This window comes from Mauremys reevesii, linkage group 8, assembly GCF_016161935.1.
Source record: "Mauremys reevesii isolate NIE-2019 linkage group 8, ASM1616193v1, whole genome shotgun sequence".
Classification (NCBI taxonomy): domain Eukaryota; kingdom Metazoa; phylum Chordata; order Testudines; family Geoemydidae; genus Mauremys; species Mauremys reevesii.
This window is the reverse complement of record NC_052630.1, coordinates 108,678,849-108,705,027: the sequence shown is the minus strand read 5'-3', so window position 1 is coordinate 108,705,027 and position 26,179 is coordinate 108,678,849. Positions and strand designations below refer to the sequence as shown.

General features: G+C 54.4%; 1 protein-coding gene across 4 annotated transcripts; it reads left to right on the top strand.

The window, feature by feature from the left end:
• The first annotated feature begins 76 nt into the window (after positions 1-76).
• On the top strand, positions 77-21,315 carry MPL (MPL proto-oncogene, thrombopoietin receptor). Of its 4 annotated transcripts, none has more exons than XM_039485317.1 (12): positions 77-1,126; positions 7,154-7,289; positions 9,424-9,602; positions 10,491-10,645; positions 12,351-12,504; positions 12,917-13,046; positions 13,694-13,866; positions 14,376-14,518; positions 14,877-15,036; positions 18,677-18,815; positions 19,243-19,330; positions 20,602-21,315. In XM_039485317.1, the coding sequence occupies exons 1-12, from the start codon at positions 1,024-1,026 to the stop codon at positions 21,136-21,138; spliced, it is 2,097 nt and encodes a 698-aa protein (XP_039341251.1). In that variant the 5' UTR covers positions 77-1,023; the 3' UTR covers positions 21,139-21,315. The 4 variants fall into 4 exon arrangements, with proteins under 4 accessions (XP_039341251.1, XP_039341252.1, XP_039341250.1 ...); XM_039485318.1 differs by having other exon boundaries at positions 12,348-12,504; positions 19,246-19,330; XM_039485316.1 differs by having other exon boundaries at positions 12,348-12,504.
• The last annotated feature ends 4,864 nt before the right edge of the window (positions 21,316-26,179 follow it).

The window sequence follows — 26,179 nt, the reverse complement described above, 5'->3', positions numbered from 1 at the left end:
GAGCCGCCAGGGAACCCAGAGCTGGGCTTGTGTGCCCGCTGGGCATGGGCTCTGGGTGGGGTGTGAGGCAGCGCAGAGGTGCAGCTGTATCCTGGTGCTCTGCACAGGCCCTCTGGCTCTGCTCGCTCTCTCTCACTCTCTGGGAAGATGGTGTGGAGCACATGCCTGGCCTCACAGTCGCTAGGCTTGGCCTTAGGCGCCTGGCAGGAGCTCAGTACATTTGGAGCAAGCAGTTGCCTGGGGCTGGTGGCGCCTGTCTGCACAGTTGAATATCGCCATCTTGCTGAGCCTGTACAGGTGGTGGATACAGGATGTGTTAGGAGGGGATTTCTGTCCAGGCTGAGATGACGTGAGGTGTGAAATCTCCAAGGGACTAAACCATGCAGCATTCCTCTATGAGCCAGAGCTTCCTTTCACCAGTAACATGCAGCAGCCCCATCACCCTGTGTTGTCTTGAGTTGTTAATAAATGAATAGCTGAGAGGTGTGTGCGTGCATGCCCCTGACTGGTCTGGTGTGTGCAAAGAGCAGCTCACACAATGGGTGTGTAGGGGGCAGCTAGTCCCAGAGTGCTGCCTGAGAGGGACCCAGTGTGCACCTAGAGGCAGGAGTCCCTCCCGGGTGCACCCCCTCCTTACCCACCATGCAGGGACTCAGGGTGTCTCGCAGCAGGGTTGTTTTTCTTCCTATCCTGGCCTCCATTCTCTCCTGTAGCCGCAAGGGCAGGACGTGCTGCCTATCTGATAGGAACAGACTCTATTGGTGCCGTCACTGTCAGCGGCTGAGCGGCCACAGCATGGTGGTTTGGGGGCCGGGGAAGTTGGGTGGATGGGGGTGGAAGGGGCCCTTCACCCAGGCTTCCTGCGGAGCGAGGCTGACATGTCTCAGATAAAGGCTTTGTGTCTCAGAGCTCCAGCAGCAAGCCAGGTCCAGAAAGAGAACAGCCCTGCCCGGGTGCCCAGCTCTGCAGGGCAGGTGGCTGGAGCCCTGCGCTCTGACTGGCACTGAATGCTCACTGTGCAGAATGGGGGCCCAGCTGTGTCAAGAACAGCCCCTTTTCTTGGTAGCTGGACTCCTGCTCAGCCTCCTCACTCCTGCTTTGAGCCCTGCTCCGGTGACATCTGAAGGTGGGTCCAAAGAGCCTCTGTCCTTCCTTAGCACCCCCCCCCTTGGGGAAGTGCTGTGGGGGGAGCAGGGGAGGGTGTGCTCAGTCCCTTTTGGGTCTCTGCAGTCGGTACATGGGCCATGGCCAGAGATGAGCCTGTGTGAGCCTAGGGAACAGTTGGTCTCTCATCCAGCCTGGCCCAACTTGCCAGCACATAAAGCTGGCTTCGTAGATTCATAGATTGTAGGGCTGGAAGGGACCTTGAGAGGTCATTGAGTCCAGTCCCCTGCCCTCATGGCAGGACCAAATACTGTCTAGACCATCCCTGATAGACATTTATCTAACCTACTCTTAAATATCTCCAGAGATGGAGATTCCACAACCTCCCTAGGCAGTTTATTCCAGTGTTTAACCACCCTGACAGTTAGGAACTTTTTCCTAATGTCCAACCTAAACCTCCCTTGCTGCAGTTTAAGCCCATTGCTTCTTGTTCTATCCTTAGAGGCGAAGGTGAACAAGTTTTCTCCCTCCTCCTTATGACACCCTTTTAGATACCTGAAAACTGCTATCATGGCCCCTCTCAGTCTTCTCTTTTCCAAACTAAACAAACCCAATTCTTTCAGCCTTCCTTCATAGGTCATGTTCTCAGGACCTTTACTCATTCTTGTTGCTCTTCTCTGGACCCCCTCCAATTTCTCCACATCTTTCTTGAAATGCAGTGCCCAGAACTGGACACAATACTCTAGCTGAGGCCTAACCATCGCAGAGTAGAGCGGAAGAAAGACATCTCGGATCTTGCTTACAACACACCTGTGAATGCATCCCAGAATCATGTTTGCTTTTTTTGCAACAGCATCACACTTGACTCATATTTAGCTTGTGGTCCACTATAACCCCTAGATCCCTTTCTGCCATACTCCTTCCTAGACAGTCTCTTCCCATTCTGTATGTGTGAAACTGATTGTTCCTTCCTAAGTGGAGCACTTTGCATTTGTCTTTATTAAACTTCATCCTGTTTACCTCAGACCATTTCTCCAATTTGTCCAGATCATTTTGAATTATGACCCTGTCCTCCAAAGCAGTTGCAATCCCTCCCAGTCTGGTATCATCTGCAAACTTAATATGTGTACTTTCTATGCCAATATCTAAGTTGTTGATGAAGATATTGAACAGAGCCAGTCCCAAAACAGACTACCGCCAGGTTCCTCTGGTTTGGAGCTGAGTAAAATGGGGCATGGCCAAGGCCCTGCCACTCCTGGCTGTGCCCTAGTTGTGAGTGGTTCCTTGGGGTCATGTGCTGCTGGGGGTAGGCAGATGGCTTCAACTTACAGCTGGGACCGGGTGGGTACTGTCTGCTTCAGGCAAGGGCCCCAGGCTACAAGCCATTTTCGCAAACTCTCTTGGGTCTTGTGTTAAGCACAGCTCCCCTGAGCTAAGACCCTGCAGATGCTCGCAGCAGTGACTGTCTCATGTGTTCACACTGCACATGCCTCTGGCCAACTGGTGAGTGCTGGGGATAGGGGTGCACTGGGGCCCCAGGGTCAGGGAGCACCCCAAGGTCCCTGGGAAGAGAGAGCACCTCTCTTTGCTCTCGACCACCTCCCTGCCTTTGAGTGGCACTGCATCAAGCGTTGTGAGGTGTGAGAGAGTGTGCGCATGGACATGTTGTGGGGGCGGGGGGCGCTGTGTGGGTATCCTTATCCTGGAAAGAAATCCAGTGTGTTCTTAACCTGTGTTCGCTGCTATTTTAACTGGTTAGCTATGCCAGGCAAGTCAGCATTGCATGTGGGTGAGCAGCGGGATGTCTGCCCTCAGGCTCCCTAGAGGATTCAGCATGCACTGCTTACCTGAGATAAAAGCCAAATTGCTGTTTCTTCAGCTATTTTCACCCAATTTAGCTAATCCAAGTCACAACCCCGCTTTTGCAGTGTAGCAATACTGTGGGTGTGGGTGTGTATGGGTGTGCTGAGGATGTTAGGGAGATTCCCAAACCTGAGCTGGCTTTTGTAGGTGACAAATCTGAGGAACTGTCACAGACTGAAGTGTCACTAGAGGAGGTTTTGGAATTAATTGATAAACTCAACATTAACAAGTCACTGGGACCAGATGGCATTCACCCAAGAGTTCTGAAAGAACTCAAATGTGAAGTTGCGGAACTATTAACCAAGGTTTGTAACCTGTCCTTTAAATCGGCTTCGGTACCCAATGACTGGAAGTTAGCTAATGTAACGCCAATATTTAAAAAGGGCTCTAGGGGTGATCCCGGCAATTACAGACCGGTAAGTCTAACGTCGGTACGGGGCAAGTTAGTTGAAACAATAGTTAAGAATAAAATTGTCAGACACATAGAAAAATATAAATTATTGAGCAGTAGTCAACATGGTTTCTGTAAAGGGAAATCGTGTCTTACTAATCTATTAGAATTCTTTGAAGGGGTCAACAAACATGTGGACAAGGGGGATCCGGTGGACATAGTGTACTTGGATTTCCTGAAAGCCTTTGACAAGGTCCCTCACCAAAGGCTCTTAGGTAAATTAAGCTGTCATGGGATAAAAGGGAAGGTCCTTTCATGGATTGAGAACTGGTTAAAGGACAGGGAACAAAGGGTAGGAATTAATGGTAAATTCTCAGAATGGAGAGGGGTAACTAGTGGTGTTCCCCAAGGGTCAGTCCTAGGACCAATCCTATTCAATTTATTCATAAATGATCTGGAGAAAGGGGTAAACAGTGAGGTGGCAAAGTTTGCAGATGACACTAAACTACTCAAGATAGTTAAGACCAAAGCAGATTGTGAAGAACTTCAAAAAGATCTCACAAAACTAAGTGATTGGGCAACAAAATGGCAAATGAAATTTAATGTGGATAAATGTAAAGTAATGCACATTGGAAAAAATAACCCCAACTATACATACAACATGATGGGGGCTAATTTAGCTACAACGAGTCAGGAAAAGATCTTGGAGTTATCGTGGATAGTTCTCTGAAGATGTCACGCAGTGTGCAGAGGCGGTCAAAAAAGCAAACAGGATGTTAGGAATAATTAAAAGGGGATAGAGAATAAGACTGAGAATATATTATTGCCCTTATATAAATCCATGGTACGCCCACATCTCGAATACTGTGTACAGATGTGGTCTCCTCACCTCAAAAAAGATATTCTAGCACTAGAAAAGGTTCAGAAAAGAGCAACTAAAATGATTAGGGGTTTAGAGAGGGTCCCATATGAGGAAAGATTAAAGAGGCTAGGACTCTTCAGTTTGGAAAAGAGGAGACTAAGGGGGGACATGATAGAGGTATATAAAATCATGAGTGATGTTGAGAAAGTGGATAAGGAAAAGTTATTTACTTATTCCCATAATACAAGAACTAGGGGTCACCAAATGAAATTAATAGGCAGCAGGTTTAAAACAAATAAAACGAAGTTCTTCTTCACGCAGCGCACAGTCAACTTGTGGAACTCCTTACCTGAGGAGGTTGTGAAGGCTAGGACTATAACAATGTTTAAAAGGGGACTGGATAAATTCATGGTGGCTAAGTCCATAAATGGCTATTACCCAGGATGGGTAAGAATGGTGTCCCTAGCCTCTGTTCGTCAGAGGATGGAGATGGATGGCAGGAGAGAGATCACTTGATCATTGCCTGTTAGGTTCACTCCCTCTGGGGCACCTGGCATTGGCCACTGTCGGTAGACAGATACTGGGCTAGATGGACCTTTGGTCTGACCCGGTACGGCCTTTCTTATGTTCTTATGTTATGTTCTTATGTGCATTGTACATGCATGTGAGGCAGAGGTTGGGACGGGGGGGCCTCTCCACCTTCAGAAATGTCCCAGCTGACTCCATGCTAGGCTCTGTACTGTTCCTGCATTGTCTCTCTAGCCTCTGGCCCTGCAGGTCCCATGCCACCACCTGTCGCTCTGTGGGCTGAGGAGGGAGAACTGGCCTAGGCAGGAGATGCTGTAGGGGCAGTGAAGGGCATTCTGGGACTGGGATAACCATTCCCAAGGAGCCCGCGGTTGTGGCAGGGGAGAGCTTGGCTCTGGTATGTGGGTGGGCTGAGAAATTATTTTAAATACAAAACAACAAGGAAACGAAATGCCCCAAAACTTCATTCACACTGAGGTAAGGGTACCCAGGGTTCTCTGGGGCCCTTCCAGAATGTGGAGTTCAGCTGAACTCACACTGCTGAAAACCAAGAACTGGAAGATTATGGTACATGCCACCCCAGCCATGCCACCTTAATGCTGGTGGCCTTGCAGCTCCTTCAGCCAGCTGGCTTCCTGGGACATTGTCTATGGCCAACCGGCTCCTGGAGGGGGGATGTCTCTGGCTGGATAGCGGGCTCCCCTGGGGGGTCTCTGGCTGGCCAGTGGGCTTCTTGGGGGAAAGGGGGGTGTCTCTAGCTGGACGGTGGGCTCCTGGGGGGGGGGGTTGTCAGGCCAGCTCCCTGAGCTGAGGGAACTCCTGATACTTCCTGTGGAAGCCCAAGTCGCAGGCTCCTCTTCCCACTCCTGCACCAGGGCACCCCTCACTGCGCTTCTCCCTAGGTGAGTCCTGGCACTGGCTCGCTGATCGGGACACAGATGCTCCGAGACTATGGCAGCAATTACCTGTGCAAACCTGGGGACAGCATGGGGCGAGGGTCTGAGCAGTTGTGAGCCTGATGGCAGCAGGGATGCATGCCCCCAGCAGGCAGCTCCCTGAGCCCTGCATGGTGCAGCACTCTCTGCCCCTTTCTCGGCTGCATTGTCTCCTCCCCCCAACCCCTGTGTGATGCCCAACCCTGGCCCTGCCCTGCTCCCGCTCCAGGGAGGAGTCCGGAAGCCCCAGGCCTTCCTGCTAGTCTGTTCCATCCAGGGGCTGCTGCTGCAGAGCTGCTGTGTCTGTCCTGGGAGCGCCTGGACCTGCTTTTCCTTATCTCACTTCCTCACACTTTTCCGCAGTGAATGCTATTGCCCAGCATGAGACAGGGTGTGCTTCCCGCCGAGCTGGCCTGAGACTGGCCTGAGCCACATGCCAACCACAGGGCTATTTTGGGATGTTTGTTTGTACCCAAATGACCCACCCCTCCTTACGCGATAGCCTGGGAGGAGGGATGGATTCGGATCCTGATGGCCCATGGCACCCAGTTTGTGAGGCTGATCAGAACTGGGAGCAGAGCTCGTGAGCCCACTGGACCCTTGTGAAAGTACTGCTTGGGCGAGCCCGATGAGACGGGCGGGTTCTTACCTGTTACACGGCTAGGCCTCCCAAAGAGCTTTTGCCAGCTGGCCAGCATGGGAGGCTGATGGCCACCTGTGGGGAAGGGAGTTTCTGTGGCTGAATCCCAGGCCTGACTCTCCCCTCCCTGTCCCTTGTGTGCACCTCCCAGTCCACCCCTTGCCCCAGAGCACCATTGGCAGCTGCTTTGCTCAGGGGTAAATGGTGACAGAAGGTGGCAGGCAGGGCCCCCCCATATGCTCCCCATCTGTCTGGGTGGGGTGGGGGTGATGAACACCTACCTCTGGGGGCTGAGCTGGGGAAGCACCTATAAGCCGTGGGCTAGTGGGAGGGAGCTTTCCTAATACAACATCAAAAACCAATAGCACGTTTTTCTATCCTGTGCCCATCACCTTGGCACCTGACAACATGCAAAGACATTAAAGCCCTGACTCTCTGGAGCAGTAGGGCTGCCACATGCGGCTCTGGTGACACAAAGCAGCAAATTCCCCTGCCTGGGGGAAATCTCAGCTGGCCCAGCACTGTCATGTGGCTGCTCTGCCTCGCCTGTCCCCTCAGCATAACGGTGTGGTCAGGGGTGGGAGCCAGGCTGCTCTGGCAGCTGGTTGAGCTGCAGTTACTGGATTGGGCCCTGGGTGCTGCTGGCAGCTGGCACAGGACACAGCAACATGGTTGCTCTAATTTGCCCTGAGACCAGGCCAGTGCACGGCAATTGCACAAATGGGGCACTGTGTTTCCGGACTCTCATTGCCTTCTGGTGGCACTTTGACTGTACTATGGAGCAGCCTCTCCAGGCCCCGCCGCACTTAACAGCTCTCTCCTCCATGCAGATGTGGCTCTCCTGGGAGAGGTTTCTGAGACCATTCGCTGCTTCTCCCGATCTTTTGAAGACCTCACCTGTTTCTGGGATGAGGAGGAGGCACAGCATGGGAACCACACGTACCGCTTCTACTACACCTACAATGGGTAGGTCAGGACTCACAAGCCCTGGAATCCCAGCCCTGGCCTGTCCCTCCCCAAGGGCCAGGCTGGCTGCACTGTGCCCTAGGCAGACACCTGACTGCCAGCACTCCCCATCTGCCTCAGCCCTGCTTAACTCCTGGTGGTTTGCTCAACGATGGTGCACTCCACTTGTCTCCCCGGCACAGCTCCGAGTGGAGCACTTCGCGCTCTTCAGCAGCCTTGGCCTTTCACTGGTTTCCAGAGCCTGGGAATTGGCTCCCTGCTGCAGTATGTTCTTGGCAGCCGCATGGGGAAATGCACCCCTACTACTGTCAGTACTTCTGTGGTGCCCTCACCATAGTGCCTGCGTGCCTGGTGGTCTGGCTTTACCCTCCGCCCTCACAGGCAGCGCAGGGCCATTGGCCCCTTGGTACAGCTGGGAACTGGGTCACACAGGGAGCAGGGACTCGAATGCTGGTTGCCCAAGCCCTATCTTAGTGCCCTGGCCTCTTGCCCATTGTCTCCCTGCTGCCTGGGCCCCCATGGACAGAGAACCTGCTTCTGAGCGGGGGCAGCCTCCTTTCCTGTGCTGCCCACTGCAAGCCTGGCCCCCGCAGGGCGGGTGTTGGTGGGCGGGCAATAGCATGGCCTGCCACAAAGGACTCTGCTGCTGGGCCTGGGTGTCCGGTTTTCGACTGGAACGTCCAGTTGAAAAGGAAACCTGGCAGCATTAAATCTGGTTGGCCACAGTAGCTGCTGGCTCCATCCCATCCCAGCACCCACACGTGGCAGCTGCCTCTAGCCTGGTCTGCCCCTGCCTGAAGGCTCTGCCCTCTGCAGCGGGATGAACTGCTTGGGGGACCCCTGCTCCCCTCTGGGCCCTGCCCCTGGGCTGTGGCTGCTCCTCACCTTCTCCCTGCAGTCAGAGGTGGCTCTGGGCACCCCGCTCCCGCCTCATTCTGCAAGACCCCAAGGTTCCTGGCTGCAATTGACTCCAGTTGTGAGCTCCAGGTAGCAGTCATCCCTATGCTTCCATCGCTCAGTCTGCTGAATGCTTTAGCAATGCTCAGAGCTAAACAGCAAGGATGGTGGCTTTCTACTTGCTGATGAGAGAGGAGAGAATGCACACACACTCTCCCTACTTACCCTCACACACCATGGGTCTGCTCTTTCAAGTGCTAAGTGCAGAACTGTATATACAAAAATCATCTGCAGTGATCTCAGTTGTAATTATCATGATCGAGCATTCAAATTGATTATTTGAACATGCAACTGCCATAATTGTGCGTGCCTTTTTTGCACGCAAAACTGCGCTGAAAATTGTGTGTGTGTAATGGACTATTCTGCCTGTGTGTGTGAATGATCTCGCTCTGTCAGACCCCTCCATTCTAAGGGTGGTTCCAGCCAGTATTCACTATGTGGCTGATAGGATGCCAGCAGTCTAGGAGTTCAGAACTCCCCTCTGCAGGGTTCTGTTTTTCACTTCAATATCGGCCCCCCAGGTGAAGGGACAAGGCCCTGAGCCCAGGGGTGAGGGGGTCTGCAAGCTACCTTCTCACAGACAGGCTGTGGGGGCACACTCAGGGCCAGGCCAGAGGCTCCAGGAGCCTCCAGTGCACTGTGCAGTCAATGGGCTCTCTTCACAGGGCTCCGTCTGGGAGACCTTGGGCATGGAGCAGCTTCTGGGCCTCTGAACAATCCAACCCCTCCCTGCCTCGGCCCCGGCCCCTCGCTATGGGGACTGACTCCTCCCTGCCCCAGCCCCTCGCTATGGGAACTGACCCCTCCCGGTCCCTCGCTATGGGGACTGACCCCTCCCTGCCCCACCCTTTGCTCTGGGGACCGGCCCCCACTGTGCCCTAATCAGGCAGGCTCCACATCAGCTCCTCCCAGCCTGGCTCTGCAGGCAGCAGGTGAGTCCTGGGGGGGGGTGGGGGGGGAGAGCGAGCGATGGACAGAGGCGGGAGAGGACTGAGCAGGGCGGGGCCTTGGGGGGAGATGCAGGGCAGGGGTGTTTGGTTTTCAGCAATTAGAAAGTTGGGAATCCTGCTGGGACCCAGTTCCCCTGGCCTGGCCACGAGGCTGGGGCTGTGCCCAAGGGTGAGGAAGGGGGCCTGTGTGGGCTGCGAGCCCACGCCCTGACTGCCCTGCTCCCCAGGGAGAAGGCCAAGCAGTGCGTGCTGGCTGTGCAGAGACGGAGCGGCAGCGGCAGACGTTACGTCTGCGTCTTCCCCAGCAGCCATGAGGTGCGGCTCTTCACACAGCTCTGCATCCGCGTGCTAGACACACCCGGCAACCAGACCAAGTACTCCCGGGAAGTCACCGTGGAGACGGTTGGTAAGTGTTGGACTCCACTTTCTGCCTACGATGCATGGGGAGCCCTGCCCCAGCCCCCCCCCGCCGCCCCGTACATCATGGCCATTGGAGATGGAAAAGCCCTGCTAGGCTCAGGGCTTTGTCCTTTACAGGGGCCGTGTGGTGAAGAGTTTACTGCTATGGGAAGCCCCAGGCCCTGCCCCCCACCACTGCCACTTTTCTCTGACACTGGCAGGTCACTGGGTCGATGGGGCATGGTGGTGTTTCCCAGCATCTCAGTCCTGTGCTGTCCAGGAAGGAGAGAGCTGCCATTACCTACTGATGCTCACACCATGCATGGAGAGCAGCAGTGACCCTCACCCCACTGCCGAGGTCTTGACACCCTGGCCCCCTCCCAGTCAGGCCAGGGCACGGCTGCTCAGGTGGATGCCCTCTTCCTGCCCAAAGAGAAAGGGAGCCCATCCACACGGTTCCTGTCGGGCCTCTGCGGTGTTTGACGTCAGGGGTCGTCACCTTTCTGCAGAGATGGAAACGCCCTGGCTGGCTCAGTCCCAGCTCTGAGGCTTGCTCCATGCAGCTCTTCTTTCAGCACTTGGTTTAACATCATCTGCCAGCACGGGACCATGCCACCTGCCTCCAAACCGCTCAGTAATGGAGAGGCAGCTTAGCCGCAAGCCCAAGTACCAACAGACCCTGCTCCAACCCCAGGGCACTGGCTGCTAACAGTACCCAGCTCTTTGTGAGGTGACTGTGTTCTGGCACAGCCAGGCCCCATGCCCAAACAACGCCTCGGGGCCACACCCAGCCTTACAGGCTGCTGGTGCTGCATGTTGCTAGCCTGGCCTTGGAGCTGTGGCAATGCCCATGAGCCTGCAGCAGAGGCCTTTAGCTTTGGCATTTTCCTTCCAGGGCTCATTGCTCCCCCTGTGAATATAACGGTCATCTGGACTGGGGCAGCTGGGGAGCTGCAGGTGAGCTGGGAACCCCCAGCTACTGAATACACCGAGCTCTTCATCTATGAGATCCTCTACTGCATTGTGGGCTCCATGGAATCACCCTGCCGGGTAAGGCTGTGTTCCTCCTTTCATGGCTGGCTGTAACATTACCCCATGGGATGGGCTGTAGGTATCACGGTGTTCCTCCTGCCAGGGCCGGCTGTAACATACCCCATGGGCTGTGGGTGACACGGTGTTCCTCCCTTCATGGCTGGCTGTAACATACCCCATGGGCTGTGAACATTGCTGTGTTCCTCCTGCCATGGCCTGCTGTAACCAGAGGTGGATTTACCATGAAACAAACAGTTCAGTAGCACAGGCCCCCCGATGACAGGGCATCCACCAAAATGCAGGACAAATCTCATCTGACAACCTGCCCCTAAGTCCTGGCCGGGGGTGCAGCAGGGCTTACACTGCCTGAATTTGTGGCTGGTGGCCTCACACCACTCCTGGAAGCAGCCGGCAGCTGGCACATCTCTGCATGCCCCTGGCAGGGGGAAGGTGGCTCCGTGTGCTGCCTCTGCCCCAGACAGTGCACAGAGACCCACTGCCCTCCTTCCCTCAATGGGCATGCAGAGATGTGCCAGCAGCAGGGCTAAGGTGGCTCCCTGCCCATGTTGCCTCCTTCCCTCTGCGCCGCACCACTACCAGAAGTGGCTGGCATGTCCCTGAGGCCCTTGGGGAGGGGGGTGTCTCTCTGCGTTGCCCCCACCCCAAGTGCTGACTCTGCAGCTCCCATTGGCTGGTAACTGTGGCCAATGGGAGGTGAGGGGATGGCGCCTGTGGGCAGTGCACGCAGAGACCCCCTGGCCTCCCCCCTTCCCCAGCTTAGGAACCGCTGCCAGAGGGGTGTGCTGGTCGCTTTGGGAGCTGCGCCGCCCAAGGTAAGCGCTGACCTCTGCCTCACCGCAACCCCATACCCCAGCCCAGAGCCTGCACCCCACACCCAGACTTCCTCCCAGAGGCTGAGCCCTTACCCCCTCCGAAACCCCAACACCCTACTCCAGCCCAGACCCTGCACCCAAACTCCCTCCCAGAGCCTGAACCCCGCATCCCCTCCTGCACCCCAACCCCCTGCCCCAATCAAGGTACCTCACGTTATTTTCATTTACTTCCTATTACTTATAGGAGGAGCATGAAGAAAAAAATGTATGAAAAACCGGGAGAGGGGAGGGGGGAGATAAGAGAGGATGTTCTTTTTCTTGGCTGGGTCCCGAGAGAGGGGGCCCCCCAAAAATGAAGCTGTGCACAAGGCCCCACTAATTCTAAATCTGCCACTGGCTGTAACATACCCCCTGAGCTGTAGGTAATGTGTTTCTCTCCTGTGGTCGGCTGTAACACCCCACAGGCTATGGGTAACACTGGGTTCTTCCCCTCCCATGGCCGGCTGTGACATACCCCATGGGCTGTAGGTAATGCTGTGTCCCTCCCGCCTTGGCCAGCTGTAACATGCCCCACAGGCTGTGGGTAACTCTCTGGTGAACCTTCATGCCATTCTCCCTGCAATTCCCAATCCCAGCCTGGCAGCTGCAGTCACCTCATTTCCTGCCCTAGATGGGCATGTGCCATATAATGGGCTCACTGGAAATTCAGCCAGACTCCTGCAGGGGAGGATGCAACTCTCTTTCACCTCTCTGGTGCTGCCCCAGGCCCTTGGGGCTCAGGGGCTGAGAGGTTTGGGGGCGTCTTGTTAGAGGCAAGGACAGCGTATGTGGTGGTTGAAACAGCTCCCACGTTCTCCTCCTCACCCAGTCTGGTCCCTCTCCTACAGAAGCAAGTGCATAGCACCAGGGCTTGTGTCCTCCACCCCCTGCAGCCCGGGGCCAAGTACCACATCCGGATCCGCACCAAGCCAGATGGCTTGTCCCTGGATGGATTCTGGGGCCCCTGGTCTCAGGCAGTGGCTGCTGAAACACCCCGCTCCTCAGGTGAGTGACTCCTGGACAGAAGGGGTTTGGCTGTGAGATGCACACACAGCATCTCCCCAGTCCTGCCTAGTAACACACAGCCCATGCAGGAGCCAGGGTGGGGGCTGAGAGTGTCACTCCAACTCTGCTCACCCATCAAGGGCTCCTTAAACTGCCACAACCGCCCATCTCGGAAGGCTTCTGAGGAGCATCAAGGGAGGAGACTGACAGCGGAAGAGCAAGAGAACAGGGTTTGGTGGAAGCTGCGGGAGATGGCACCTGGGGGGTTGGGCACAAAGGGGCCCACTGCTAGAGCCCAGCTCTGTGGGGCCCTGCCTGCAGGATCTCAGACATCCAACAGACTATAAGCTGCCTCCTTGTTCCTGTGGCCTTGCACTGTCTGCTTGGAGCTCACTTGCTCTCTCCTGCCCAGGAGAGATCGGGCTGCGTTGTTTCACCTCTGACCTGCGGTGGGTGCAGTGTGAGTGGACCTGGGATTCTGCAGATTCCAACAGCTCCCACAGCCTCTTCTATCGGTCCCAAGGGAGCAGTGATGCCTCCAGGTAACAGGCTCCGGCTAGTGCCCAGGACACGCCACTCCTGTGCGAGGTGGGGAAGTGCTTCAGCTGTTCTGGGCTCGACTTTCAGATGCACAGATGCAGCGCCTTGTCCCAGGAGCAGAGCTTGCCAGGTTGGACAGCACTGCAAATCCCATGCAGCCAGGGCCTTCCCTTGCCCCGCACTGGTGCCTGTGCTCTGCAGGCCCCAGAGGTTCCCAGACTGAGGGGATTCTCTGTCCTGCCCATGCACTGCTTCGCTCAGGAGCAGAGACGAAGGAGGCTGTGCTACGGGATGGGCCACATGCCATTCTTTCTGTCATGTGCATGGAGGGCTGGTCACCAAAAGCAGCCCCTGGGGAGTGAGGACAGACTCTCAGGAAGCAGGGTGGGCTAGAGCCAGGGGGAGAGATCCCAGGAGACCAGAGGTGCTTGTGGGCAAGGTTGGGGCAGTGCCCAGTTGCTGGTGACATTCGGGCCCTCGCAGACAGAGTGGGGTGGTTACCCTGCGGGGGGGAGGGTGACTTGGGCGAGGGTGGTGAGAGGCGCCAGGCTGCACAGAGACAGGTCAGTGAAGGGGTGGCCATGGCTGCTGGAGGGATTGGGAAGCAGAGGTCTCAGCTGGACTCGCGTGCGCCCTGCTTCCTTCCCAGAGGCCAGGCTTGGCAGCGCTGTCAAGAGCACAGTGCAAGGCCCCAGAACACCCATGCCTGCATGTTCCAGCCCAGGAATGACAGTGACATCTTCATCTTGGTGAATATCTCTCGGAGGCACCCTGAACCAGTCCTCAGCTACTTTGGGGAGCCGTTCCGGATGCACCAGGCCGGTGAGAACCCGCTGATGCCCCGTCCTGTCTCCTTTCTAGGTCTCCTCCCCATGGCTGCACAAGCCTGTGTCCTGTGAGGCAGGGCCAGCTCCAGCTTCTTTGCCACCCCAAGTGACGAAGCAGGGGGTGGGGGGGAAGCCGTGATCGGCAGCACTTCGGCGGCAGCTCTGCCAGGCCGCTTCATTCTTTGGCGGCAATTCAGCAGTGGGTCCTTCCCTCCGAGAGGGAGTGAGGGACCCGCCGCCGAAGACCCAGACGTGCCGCCCCTTTCCATTGGCCGCCCCAAGCACCTGCTTCCTTCGCTGGTGTCTGGAGCCGGCCCTGCTGTGAGGGTCTTGACTGCACGGGGTGCGGCCCAGGGAGCCCTGGCACTGCAGCAGGAGGGAGCTCTCTCCTGTCCTGGCTGGGCAGAGACGGGGTCAGTGCGGGTGGAACTCGGGGGCTGGACTGCGCGAGGGACTCTCCATTTGCCCAGCTGTGCCAACATGCGCTCCTTGCTCCAACTGCAGTGCTCACCAGTCCCCCAAGGATCTTGCAGGCCAACATCAGTGGTGGGCAGCTGAGGCTGCAGTGGGCCCCACCAGAGGAGGAATTGGCAGAGTACATGGTGTATCAGATCCGCTACTCGGTGGAGAACAGCCTGGACTGGAAGGTAATTGGGGACTGCCCCCCACAGCAGGAGAGGTTGCCATGGGGACTGGCACCCCCCTCATCTCCACAGAGGTCTCCCTGGGTACTAGCACACCCCTTTTCCTTCTGGGAAGGTCTGCCTGGGGATAGATACACACAGACATGCTCTGTGGGAACTGGTGCACCCCTCCCCTGGAGGTGCTCCAATACCATGGAGAGGGCTCCAAGAAAAAAAGGTGCCAAACCCAATAGAACTTGGCCCGCCCTTTGTCTGTCCCACCCCAATCCCCATCAGCTCTATCCCCAGGATCAGCACGGGGCATGTGGAGCCCAGCGAAGCATCTCTTGCCTCAGGGTGTAACCCAGCTTTCCCTGGGCAGGTCCTGCAGATCCAGCATGCGGCCAACAGTGAGACCCTGGACCTGCGTGCTGGCCCCCGCTACCTCCTCCAGGTGCGAGCCAAGCCCAATGGGCAGCAGCTCCAGGGGTTCTGGAGTGCCTGGTCAGAGACCATCGTGGTGGAGTCCCCATCTGGAGCAGGTATGGGCCAGTGCTCCTGATGGGGACGGGCCTGAGCGAGGAGGGGGGCCTGCAGCCGGCTGAGGCAAGGGGCACTAGGGGCTGGGGCAATGCGGGGGAGGCGCTGTCACAGATTCCCCAGCCTTTAGCAGTCACCATTAGTGTGGGTCACACTGTTCCACAAAGCTGGGCCACGCAACCCCAATGACTTTGGCCACCAGCATCCCGTGTGTCCCCATGAGCTCTGCCCAGCGAGTCTGACTGAGGAAGACTCTTCATCCCTTGGGGATCGGTGAAGGTCAGCCAGCATTTGCAGTGATGCCAAGTAATCTGTCTCAGACCCCAGCTGGAATGCAGTGTCAGGGATTTCTTAGATTAGCATAGGGAGCAAAGATTAAGACTGAGTTCAGACTGGTCCAGCTGTTTTCAAACTTTTTGAGCTGAGCCCTCCTTGAGTTACAATTTTGGGGTGCACCCCCCCTATCCAGGCAAAAATAGACACAATCTTTGCCTCTCCCCATGTCGGATTTGTAGGGTGGGAGAAAGCACGTGCAGTCTTTGGGGGTGGAGGCTGCTGGGAGCAGAAATTAGTGCAGCCACGGCGGATGTTGACACTGACCCACAGGCTGGGTGCCCCACTGAGGTGAGCCAGAGGGTGGAGGTGGTGCTCTCTTCCCTGGTGGCGTTGCTCTCCCCCCCCAAACATTCTTCTGCACCCCCTGGGGGGGGGTATGCCCCACAGTTTGAAAACTTCCGGACTGTCCAGTGCATGGGGTTCCCCCAGCCAAGCTGCTGTAGAATCCATCTTCTCCCTCTCTCTCTCTGAGTCCCAAAGGAGAGCTGCTCTGTATATGTGAACCCTGTTCTTATCCCAGGCCCCTGACCCCTCCAGTCCATTATCTTTGTGCTGCAACCTGTTCAGCATGCCAGGCTTTCCCATGGAGTATTCATGCTTGGTCACTGGAGTTCCCACTATCTTTTCTGATTGCTCCATTGGTACAGAATCATAGAAACATTGTGCTGGAAGGGACCTCAAGAGGTCATCAAGTCTAGCCCCTGCATTGAGGCTGGACTGAGTAAACCTAGTCCATCCCTGACCACTGTTTGTCCGGCCAGTGCTTAAAACCTCCAGTGATGGGGATTCCACAACCTTCCTTGCAAGCCTAGTCCCCAGCCTAATTACCCTGAAAGTTAGAAAGATTTTCCTAATATCTAACCTAAATCTCCCTTTAAGCCCATTACTACTAGTCCTACCTTCAGTGGCCATGGAGAACTGATCTCATGCTCTTTCTAACAGCGCTTAACATATTTAATGACTGTTATCTGGTCCTCCCACAGCCTGCTTTTCTCAAGACTAAACATGCCAAGTTTTTTTTAACCTTTCCTCCTAGGTCAGGATTTTAAAACCTTTTATAATTTTTGTTGCTCTACGCTGGACTTTCTCTAGTTTATCCATATCTTTCTGAAGGTGCGGTTCCCAGAATTGGATACAAGACTCCATCTGAGGCCTCATCAGTGCCAAGTAGAGTACAACAATTCCCTCCTGTGTCATTTATATGACACTCCTCTTCATACTCCCCAGAACATTAGCCTTTTTCGCAACTGCTCTACAAGCCCTGGATCCTTTTCAGCGGCACTGCCACCTAGCCAGTTAGCCCCCATTTTGTAGTTGTGTATTTGATTTTATCTTCATAAGTGTAGTACTTGAGAGAGAGAGAGAGAGAGAGAGAGAGAGAGAGAAGGTATGTGAGACAATATATTTTATTGGAGCATCGTCTGTTGGTGGAAGGGACACGTTTTCAAGTTTCATGGAGGCCTTCCTCAAGTCTGGAGAAGGTAACCAGAGTGTCCAAGTGAAATATGAGGTGGGACAGATTGTTAAGTATAAAGGGCTCAAACATGCTGTAAGAGGCCACTGAAAATGAAATGGGCAATTAAGGGTTAGCAAGCAGTGGGGTGTGCTATAAATTGCTGTTATGAGCCATACAACCAGTGTCTCTGTTAAGTCCATGATTTTTAGTGTCCAGCAGAGTTAAGAATTTAAGTTCCCAAGAGTGTCTTTTGAAGGTGTTCTGCAGGTTTCCTCTGCAGGCAAGCACTGAGAGGTCAGCTGTGGAGCGATCACTTTGTGAAGAATGTTCACTTCTGGGTGATAAGACTATTTTTGTCTTTTATCATTTTTGAGAGCATAGTGATTGTCAGGTTTCACCCACATAGTTGTTGTTGGGCATTTGATGCACTGGATGGGGTACACTCCATGTAGGACCCCTGGATGTTGAAAGGTGTGTTGTGAGGGGTATTGATCATTGTCATGGAGATATGTCTGCAGGTTTGGCATCTGTTCTGGTAGGGACTAGTGCAACTTTGAGTTGGTGTGTCCTGGGCAATGAGGAGCTTGCTTCTGATGATGAGCTTGGCAAAGATGGGGTTGAAGGCCAGAAGAGGGTTCCCATCAAGTATGGGTTGTAATTGTTTCATGATACATCATGGGTCCAATGTGGGGGTGGCAGGTGATAACTGAGGATGTGCAGTGTGTTGGTTTGTTTTTTCTGTATTGAAACAGGTTCTCCTGGTGTATTTTGCACAATGCAATCTACTTTTCTGATGTATTGTCCTTGCTTAGTGAAGGTGGTTTTAAGTGTGCTTAGGTGTGTATCCTTGACTTGCTCTTTGGAGTAAATTCTGTGTGCACTTGCCTTTACTGAATTTCATCTTGTTGATTTCAGACCAATTCTCTAATTTGTCATGGTTGTTTTGAATTCTAATTCTGTCATTCTAAGTGCTAGCAATCCCTCCCAGTTTGGTATCATCTGCACATTTTGAAAGCGTCCTTTCCACTCCATTATCTAACTAATTGATGTAACTATTGAATAGTACCAGACCCAGGACAGGCCTCTTTCTAACTATAAGGGTAGTTAAGTTCTAGAATAGGGAGGATGTGGAATCCCCATCACTGGAGGTTTTTAAGAACAGGTTGGACAAACACCTGCCAAGGATGGTCCATCGGGACAGTTGGAAGACTGGCTGTGGCTTGAGCAGGCACAGGGTGGAGCAGGAGCTGAGGTAAGAACAAGCACAGTCTGGAGCAGGAGTAGTCTAGCAGGCAGCATACCCAGCAAGGTAGTGACGTTGAGCATACTGAAGTGGCTGCTTTCATTAGATACCTGCCAGACCCTTGCTTGTGGATTGACTGGACCCTTAGGACTCACAGGTAATTATCTCGAATGTCATATCAAGCCCAGAGCCATCAGGCTCAGAACAATCATTACATGAACTAGGTTTAATTGGCCCTCTCTCAGCACAGGGGACAGGATTACATGACCTCTTGAGGTCCCTTCCAGACCCACATTTCTATTTCAGCAACCTCTCCCTAATGTCACAGATGTGGGATCCAGGCAGGCAGCACCCCTCCTGGTGCCTCAGGTCAGGTCAGCTGGTGGATGCCTCTGTGTTGATATGTGTTGATCCCAGCCAGTTCTTGAGGACACATTTGTTCCACCCCAGACAACTACATGACCCAAACACCTCATATCTTCCTCTGCACCAGGGGAAGTGGTTTAATCCCTTTGGACCCAGCAGGTCACAAGACAAAGTCTGATGGGTCACCTGAGATGCACAGTGCTCATAACAACATGACAGACAATTCTCATTTTCATCACAGGCAGCAAGGACACTGGGGAGCCTGATGCATTCACTGCTTCCTTCTCTGTCCCCGGCTGGATAATACTGAGCCTTACCATCACACTGCTCTTCTTTGTGGGACTCCTGGGGCTGAGGTGCTCTTTTCCCTCTGCGTACAGGTAACTGACTCCCCACCATTGGGGTACAGGTAACTGACACCCTCTCATTCCTGTAACAGACCTCTGCTCCCAACTGGTCCCTCCCTCATCAAGGGTAAAGGTAACTGACGTCTCCTGCTCCCCTGTGCTCTGCCTGTCCCCTAGAGGGCTCCCTGCTGTGCCCTCCCTTTTATGCCCTAATTTGTCCTTTCCCCAGAGGGACTGTGCTAGGATGCTGTGACAGGCCTGGTTAGTGTGTTTCTGGGTCTAGCCGGGGCAGGATGGTGTCTCCACATAGACCTGTGTGGTGCTGGGGGAGGGAGGGAGGGAGGGAAAGTGTCTCCCCTACAGGGCCATGTGGAGCTGGGGGGAGGGGCCGGTCTTCCTTTATTGGCGTGTGTAGAGCTGGGGAGAGATTGATTTCATGCTCCCATTTTTCTTCACCCAGCAGCGTGAAGCGAAAGCTCTGGCCTCCTGCCCCAGATCTGCATCGCGTCCTGGGCACTTTCCTCACTGACGACAGAAAGCAGCAGCAGGTGAGATGCAGAAGCCTTGGGCCATGTTCCCAGGGCAGGAACCAAGGTGGCTGTCCTGCCCCAGTAGGGTCACCAACTTTTATAATGTTTTAAAAACCAGACACTGAACCGGAGTGCCAGAACCTCCCCAGCCCCGCCTCTTTCCCTTGCCCTGCCTCTACCCCCTCCCCCCTAAGACCCCGCTTCTGATTTGCTCCTCTTCCCTCCCACCCCCGCATGGCTCTCTGCTCTTCTCCCCCCACCCCCCCAGGAGGGACTCACCTGCGAAGCCGGGGCTGGGAGCTGCAGCCACGGAGGTAGGAGGCAGCCCTGGCTGAGTAGGGGCTGATGCAGGTGATGACCCAGTGCCTCCCCTGCCTACAGTAACCAGACTTTGGGTGTCTGGTTGGTAGATTTGACCAGCCACTGTCAAGTCCCTTTTCGACCAGACTTTCTGGTCAAAAACTGGGCACCTGGCCACCCTATGTCCCAGATGAATGCCAGCTGGTCGAGACTGTGTGTTTCCCCACCTCCCTGCTCCAGAGCCAACAAAGCAAAACCTTTCACTGGAGCTATTTGTCATGTCTCTGCCTGTGGAGCCATTTCCCAAGTAATCACAAGCCTGAGTCTCAGTGGAATTAAGCACTGCAGCTCCCTGTGGCTGCAGCTGAGTGCTCAGCACTCCTGTGGGTCAGCCATGTGGGGATGGCTTCTGGGCTTTAAAACCACCCCAAAGGAGACCCAGGAGTTTCCAGCCACACAGGGCTGTACAGCCCTCTCCATGAGCTCCCCAAGGGGTAATGCCCCCATTCTGAGCCTTGTGGTGCATGTGGGGAGCTGCCACTGGGCCAGGCCTGACTCTTACCTTTACCTGTCCTGGGCCTCAGGCTCCTGGGGTGACTTCAGGTCAGGCAGGGTCATCACCTTTGGCTCCTCTCTTCACTGTGGATCCCAAAGCCTTTTACAAAGGGAGTCAGGGGTCACTTCCCCCATATCACGTAGCGGGAGACTGAGGCAGGCAGGGATGAGGCACATTCCTTTGGCAGGTTCTTTGAAACAGCTTGCAGGTTGATATGTGAGGATTGGTCCCAGGAGATGTATTAATGGACCAAGGGCAGGCAAGATTGGCAGAAGTTAATGACTGGGAAAATGTATCACCTGGAGATCTGTCCTGCATGTGTAATATACACAGAGGGTGGGATACAGGTGTGGTCTGGGGGGGCTGCATTACTCTCCCTCTCCGTCCTGCCCCAGCCTACACTCAGCTATGCTATTTCCCCTTCCTCCTTAAGGCAAACACTTCATTCTACAACAAGCCCTTGGAAGATGTGATCCTACCCTGCCTCCTGGAAGTCCTTTCTGAGAGGAAGGGGGCTGAGACTCCCCCAGAGCCCACCCTGCTGAAGACAGCATGCCCAGGGTCTGGCATCCCAGAGGGCCCCGAGGATGAAGAGGCTAGCAATCTCTCCTCTCCTCATCAGGACTACATGGTGCTGCATCCCAGCAGCCCCACAGGCAGCCGCTACGAGAACGAGTACCTGGACAACAGAGGGGAGGGGGATGATATCTACCTTAGGGGTCTCGCTGTGCTCCTGCTCCATGTCCCAGATGCTCACTCAGAGCTCCGGCAGGACCGGGCTGAGATCCAGTACAACGCACAGGTGCCTAGCAGCCTCCAGGCTGAACACGTGCCTTTAGAGGGGCCTGTAGACTCTGAGGAGGAGGACTGGGAGTGCCCATGCTCCGGGAAGCAGTCCATGTCCACTACAGACATTTCTAACGAGTCCTACCTGCTGATGAGCAGCTGGGAGCAGCAGCCCTTCCTCTGAATACAGGATCTGCTACATGCCCTAGGCTGCCCAGCGAGGATGGGAGTGAGGCAGAGGGCTTGGCATGTCATTAGAACCTCACTGCTGGGATGTCCATGCCTGCCTGGATTCTCAGCTGGGCTGGAGGAACCCCCATGGGCTAATACTGTAGAGCAGGGGTCGGCAACCTCTCAGAAGTGCTGTGCCGAGTCTTCATTTGTTCACTTTAATTTAAGGTTTCGCGTGCCGGTAATACATTTTAATGTTTTTAGAAGGTCTCTCTCCATAAGTCTATATATTATATAACTAAACTATTGTTGTATTGTAAAATAAACAAGGTTTTCAAAATGTCTCAGAAGCTTCATTTAAAATTAAATTAAAATGTTGATCTTATGCTGCCAGCCTGCTCAGCCCACTGCTGGTCTGGGGTTCTGTTCACCTAGGCTGGCAGCGGGCTGAGCAGGGCTGGCAGCCGGGACCCCAGGCCGGCAGCGGGCTGAGCGGGGCCGGCAGCCGGGACCCCAGGCCAGCAGTGGGCTGAGCCGCTCAGCCCACTGCTGCTCAGAGGTTCCATCCGCCGGCTCCTGCCAGCCAGGATCCCGGCTCTCCCCACATTCAGTGGGTACCTACCTTCTCCCTGGTTCTGGCCCATTCTTTTCCTCTCTCTGCACTGAGCACAGGGCTAGGGGTGAAGGGTCTGTCCAGGAGCTAGAATGAGGGAGGGGGCTCAGGGTTGGGGCAGGAGGTTTGAGTGTGGGGCACTTACCTGGGCAGCTCCCGTTTGGTGCGAGGGGTGCAGGTGGGAGTGTGTGTGTGTGTGTGTTCAGGAGCTCCCGTTTGGTGCTTGGGGTGGGTATGTGTGTGGGGAGGTGCAAGAGTCAGAGCAGAGGGCTGGGGGCAAGTGAGGGGGTGCAGGTGTCAGAGCAGGGGCCTGGGGTGTGTGTGGGGCTCAGGGCAGAGGGCTGGGTGTATGTGGGGGGGGAGGGGCTCAGGGCTCGGCAGAGGGCTGGGTATGTATGTGGGGGGGTCAGGGAAGGGGGCTGGAGGGGCTATGCCCCTATTCCACCCCCCCTGCCCCTGCCCCTGTCCCTGCCCCTGCCCCTGCTTCTTCTCTACCTCCGCCGGGAGCAGCGAGCACGCTGACTCTGCTCCTCCCTGACCCCCTCCTTTGCCTCCATGGGGGGGGGGGGGCGGAGGGCAGCAAAGAGTGGGCCAGGCCAGCTGGGCAGGAATTTTAATGGCACATTGCTGCCTGGCGGGACTCTGGCAGGCAGCAGCGTGCTATTAAAAATCAGCTAGCATGCCATCTTTGGCACACGTACCATAGGTTGCTGACCCCTGCTGTAGCGTTATGTGCATTTCTTCTGTGGCCTCCACTGTCAGCTGCTGCTGGTAACAGGATCCTGCACTAGATGGGCCAGGCTCGGGGGTGTTTGTGCAGTCAGTGGGTGGGTGATACCGATCTCCCTGGCATGTGATCAGTCTCTGAGGCAGATCCCCAAACAAGCTGCACTCTGGCACCACCAGAGAAGTCTTGCAGGCTGGGGTGGGGGCACAATTGTCCTTGAGGTCAGAAATCTGCAACCCTTCCCCAGGGACCCCAGCCATTGTCCCCTGTGATCTCCAGCTGCTTTCCTTGGGGAGGGGTTGCAGAATTCTGATGTCTAGGACAGTGGTGTGAGCCCCCCTGGGTTCTGTGTGGGAGCTGGGGGCTTTGAAAAGGGGATGGGAGGGGCTGAGCACAGCCGTAGTCCTGCTGCATGATAGATGACCCAACCTGAGGCAAGAAAAGAAGTCCGCTTCCCCTCCCCCTGGTTCCCCAGTCTGGCTGCCTCCTGCACTTCCCTTCAGCACTGTGTGAAACTGTCTACATGGTTCCAGTCAGCCAAGCTGGGAAATGCTGAGACTCCCCAGAGCATTATGATACGACTCCTCTGCCTCAGTCACAGCCATTTGAGATGGGAACAAGGTCCTTTGTGCTCCCTTTTTTTCCTCCCACTCTCCACAGTGCCTGTGCGTGCCCAGTTCCATCCATCTCCACCTCCAGAGCATATCCTTACACTTGTCTATCTCCTGGCATGGTCTCTGATGCTCCTGGGTACAGGGTCATGGTGTGAGCTTTGCTCTGTGGAATGTGGTGCACACCCTGTGGCATTACTGATGAGTAATTCACTGGAATGTGATGCCTCTTGCTGCCAATTGGACCAGGGTGGTTTACTAATGTGGCACACTCTGCAGCAGGCCCTGGAGAAAACCTAGGCTCTTGAGAAACCCCCATCACAAAGCAGAGCTCTCTACTACTGGACCCCTCAGTTGTGGAGTCCCATCCCGTCACTCCCTACACTGGCCTCCCATGGAATATCAAATCAAGTTAAAGGTCTCGGTCCTGAGCCACAAGGTGCTCAGAGTATCTAAATGATCACCTAAAGCTCTGGGGTGAAGACTGGTGGAGAACGCCATGCCTCTGGCACAATGTAACTCCCTGCAATAGGGATTAAAGCAGATCTGTGTGGGAGACAGAGCTTTCTCAGTCTGAGACTGTGGAATTCATAGTTTTTAAGGCAGAATGGACCATTGGAATCATCTAGTCTACCTGTATAGCACAGGCCAGAGAACATCCCCACAATAACTCCTAGAGCAGAGCTTTTAGAAAAACATCCAATTTTGATTAAAAAATGGTCTGTGGAGAATCCACCATGACCCTTGATCCATTGTTCCAATTATTAATTCCTTTCAATGTTAAAAATTTACACTATTTCCAGTCTGAATTTATCTAGCTTGAATGAATTCCCAGAAAATCTCTCCAACTGAAAGGCCTTGCCTTCTTTAAAAAACAAAGTATGTGTATATGTATTTTAAAAATCCTAAACCATTCCCGTGTATGCTTCTCCCATGAAGGACCAGAGAAGAGACCACACATGGGACAGACGTTAGTCACTTTATGCGCTAGTGGGAGGTGCTCAGATACTACCCTGAAGAGCACAGCGTAAGGAACCTAAATTGAGTAGAATAGAGCTGAATGTGTTCTCTGATTGGATCAGCCAAGGAGAGCAACAGATTTCAGTGGACTCAGCCATGGCCAGTCACGATACAGCTGTTTGCATATGCAGTTAGACCGGTTGATACTTCCCTTCCCAAGGTGCAGTAGGAAGATGGCCTGGATTCTCACCTCCTCTAGAAAATCTCTGTTGGTGTGGAGCTCACTGAGAGAATATCTCACACTGCTCTATCAGTGGAAAAGGGGTTTGCCCCCTCCAGGAAAAGCCTCAGGGGAGAATCTCCAAAGCTGGTTATTCCCAGGGAGTGGTGGGAGGCCAAAGCCATCAGTGCATAGGCCCTGTAAATCAGCCCCAGCCAGTACCTGCCCCCATCCCCTGGCAGGGAGTTCCATTGAAGCCATGGCAGCAGTGACTCCTGGTGGTCCTGGTTTCTCCTGGGAGGCTTCACAGGGCCCTGGCCATATTATCTCTTCTGCTTACGGTTTGTGGTGAGGGAGGGTGCGGGAATAATGTGCATTCCAGCTCACCCAGTCTGCACTCCTTCCCCCACTTTGGAGCTGAACCTGTACAGGGGCCTCCTTGGGGTCTGGGGATGGTGAAGAGGGACCAAGAAGGTGGCTTACTCCCCCGACCATGCAGCAGAGGGGACGTACATCCCAAAGCCCCTCCTACCTTGATTTTGGAACGGGGCAAGGGAAGGAGACAATCTGTGTCACTAATGATACTGAGAACTTAACAGTAGACCAAAAAAACTGCGCACACACACACACACTGTGCAGCTGGGGAAACTAAGGCTCAGAGAAGGGATTTGCCCACTCAGAGCTGGAGGCACTGCCAGGAGGGGTGCCCTTGTAACCCACACACCTTCTGGGTGTGGTGTTCTGTCCCATCTAGTGGCACTGAGACCACTTAGAGATTAATGAGTCAGCTCTACAGCCTTAGCTAACAGCCATATGGCTTTGAGCTCATGCAGTAGAGGCTCATGCACTAAGCTCCAGAGGTCCCAGGTTTGATTCCGTGCACTAACAACCGGAGTCTGCCAGTGTTACACCCTCACAGCTTAAACTTCCAGTCCCTGTTGCCATAGGCACATGCCCAGACATGCTGCTCACAGCTAAGACACGTGTGTACATACATGAGCCCAGATGTGTGTGTACGTACACAGGCCCTAATGCAGAGTCTCTCACATAAGTGAGTCTGTCACAGTGTTTCAGGTAACAGAAGGGAAGCAGCCTGTTTCATGCTGAAGATTACACGGGGGCTGGGGCCATTTGAATTCAAACTGGAACAGTTGCAGAGAAGGGTTACTAGGATGATCAGGGAAATGGAGAGCCTAGCATACAAGAGGAGACTGGAAGAACTTGGCTTATTTAGCGAAGCAAAATGAAGACTGACAGGGCACCTGAATGCTCTCTCTAAATTTATCAGAGGGGTAAACGCCAGGGAGGGAGAAGAGCTATTGGAGTGAAAGGAAAATATTGGTGCCAAAACAAATGGGGATAAACTTGCCATGAGTAACTTTAGCCTCAAAATTAGCAGCTTTCTAACCATCAGAGGAGTAAGGCTCTGAAACAGCCTCTCACCAGGAGCAGTGGAGACAAGAAATGTAATTGGTTTTAAGATAGAGCTTCATACGTTTATGGTATCATATGAAGGGGTTACACACACCAGATTAGCACGAACTCCCAGCCTTAAAGGTCTTCCAGCTCCCCCCTGCCACCCTTCTAACTAGGCAAACTGAAACCCTCCTTGTAATGGGCTTAGTAATGAGTTACCCTCTAGCTCCCTCCCATGAACGATCACTAGGCACACAGTGCAGCCATTGCCCCCAGGCCTTAGTAATAACCAACAGGACCAGTTTAAAATCCTGTAGCATTAGGGTGAGCAGATGTCCCAATTTTGGGGTCTTTTTCTTATATAGGCAGGGCCGGCTCTGGCTTTTTTGCCACCCCAAGCCAAAAAAAACCCAAACCTGTGGGACAGCTGGAGCGGCAAAGCAAAAATAAACACCTGTGGGGCGGCCGGAGCCAAGGTGCAAACTTTCGGCTAGTGGGACTACCTGC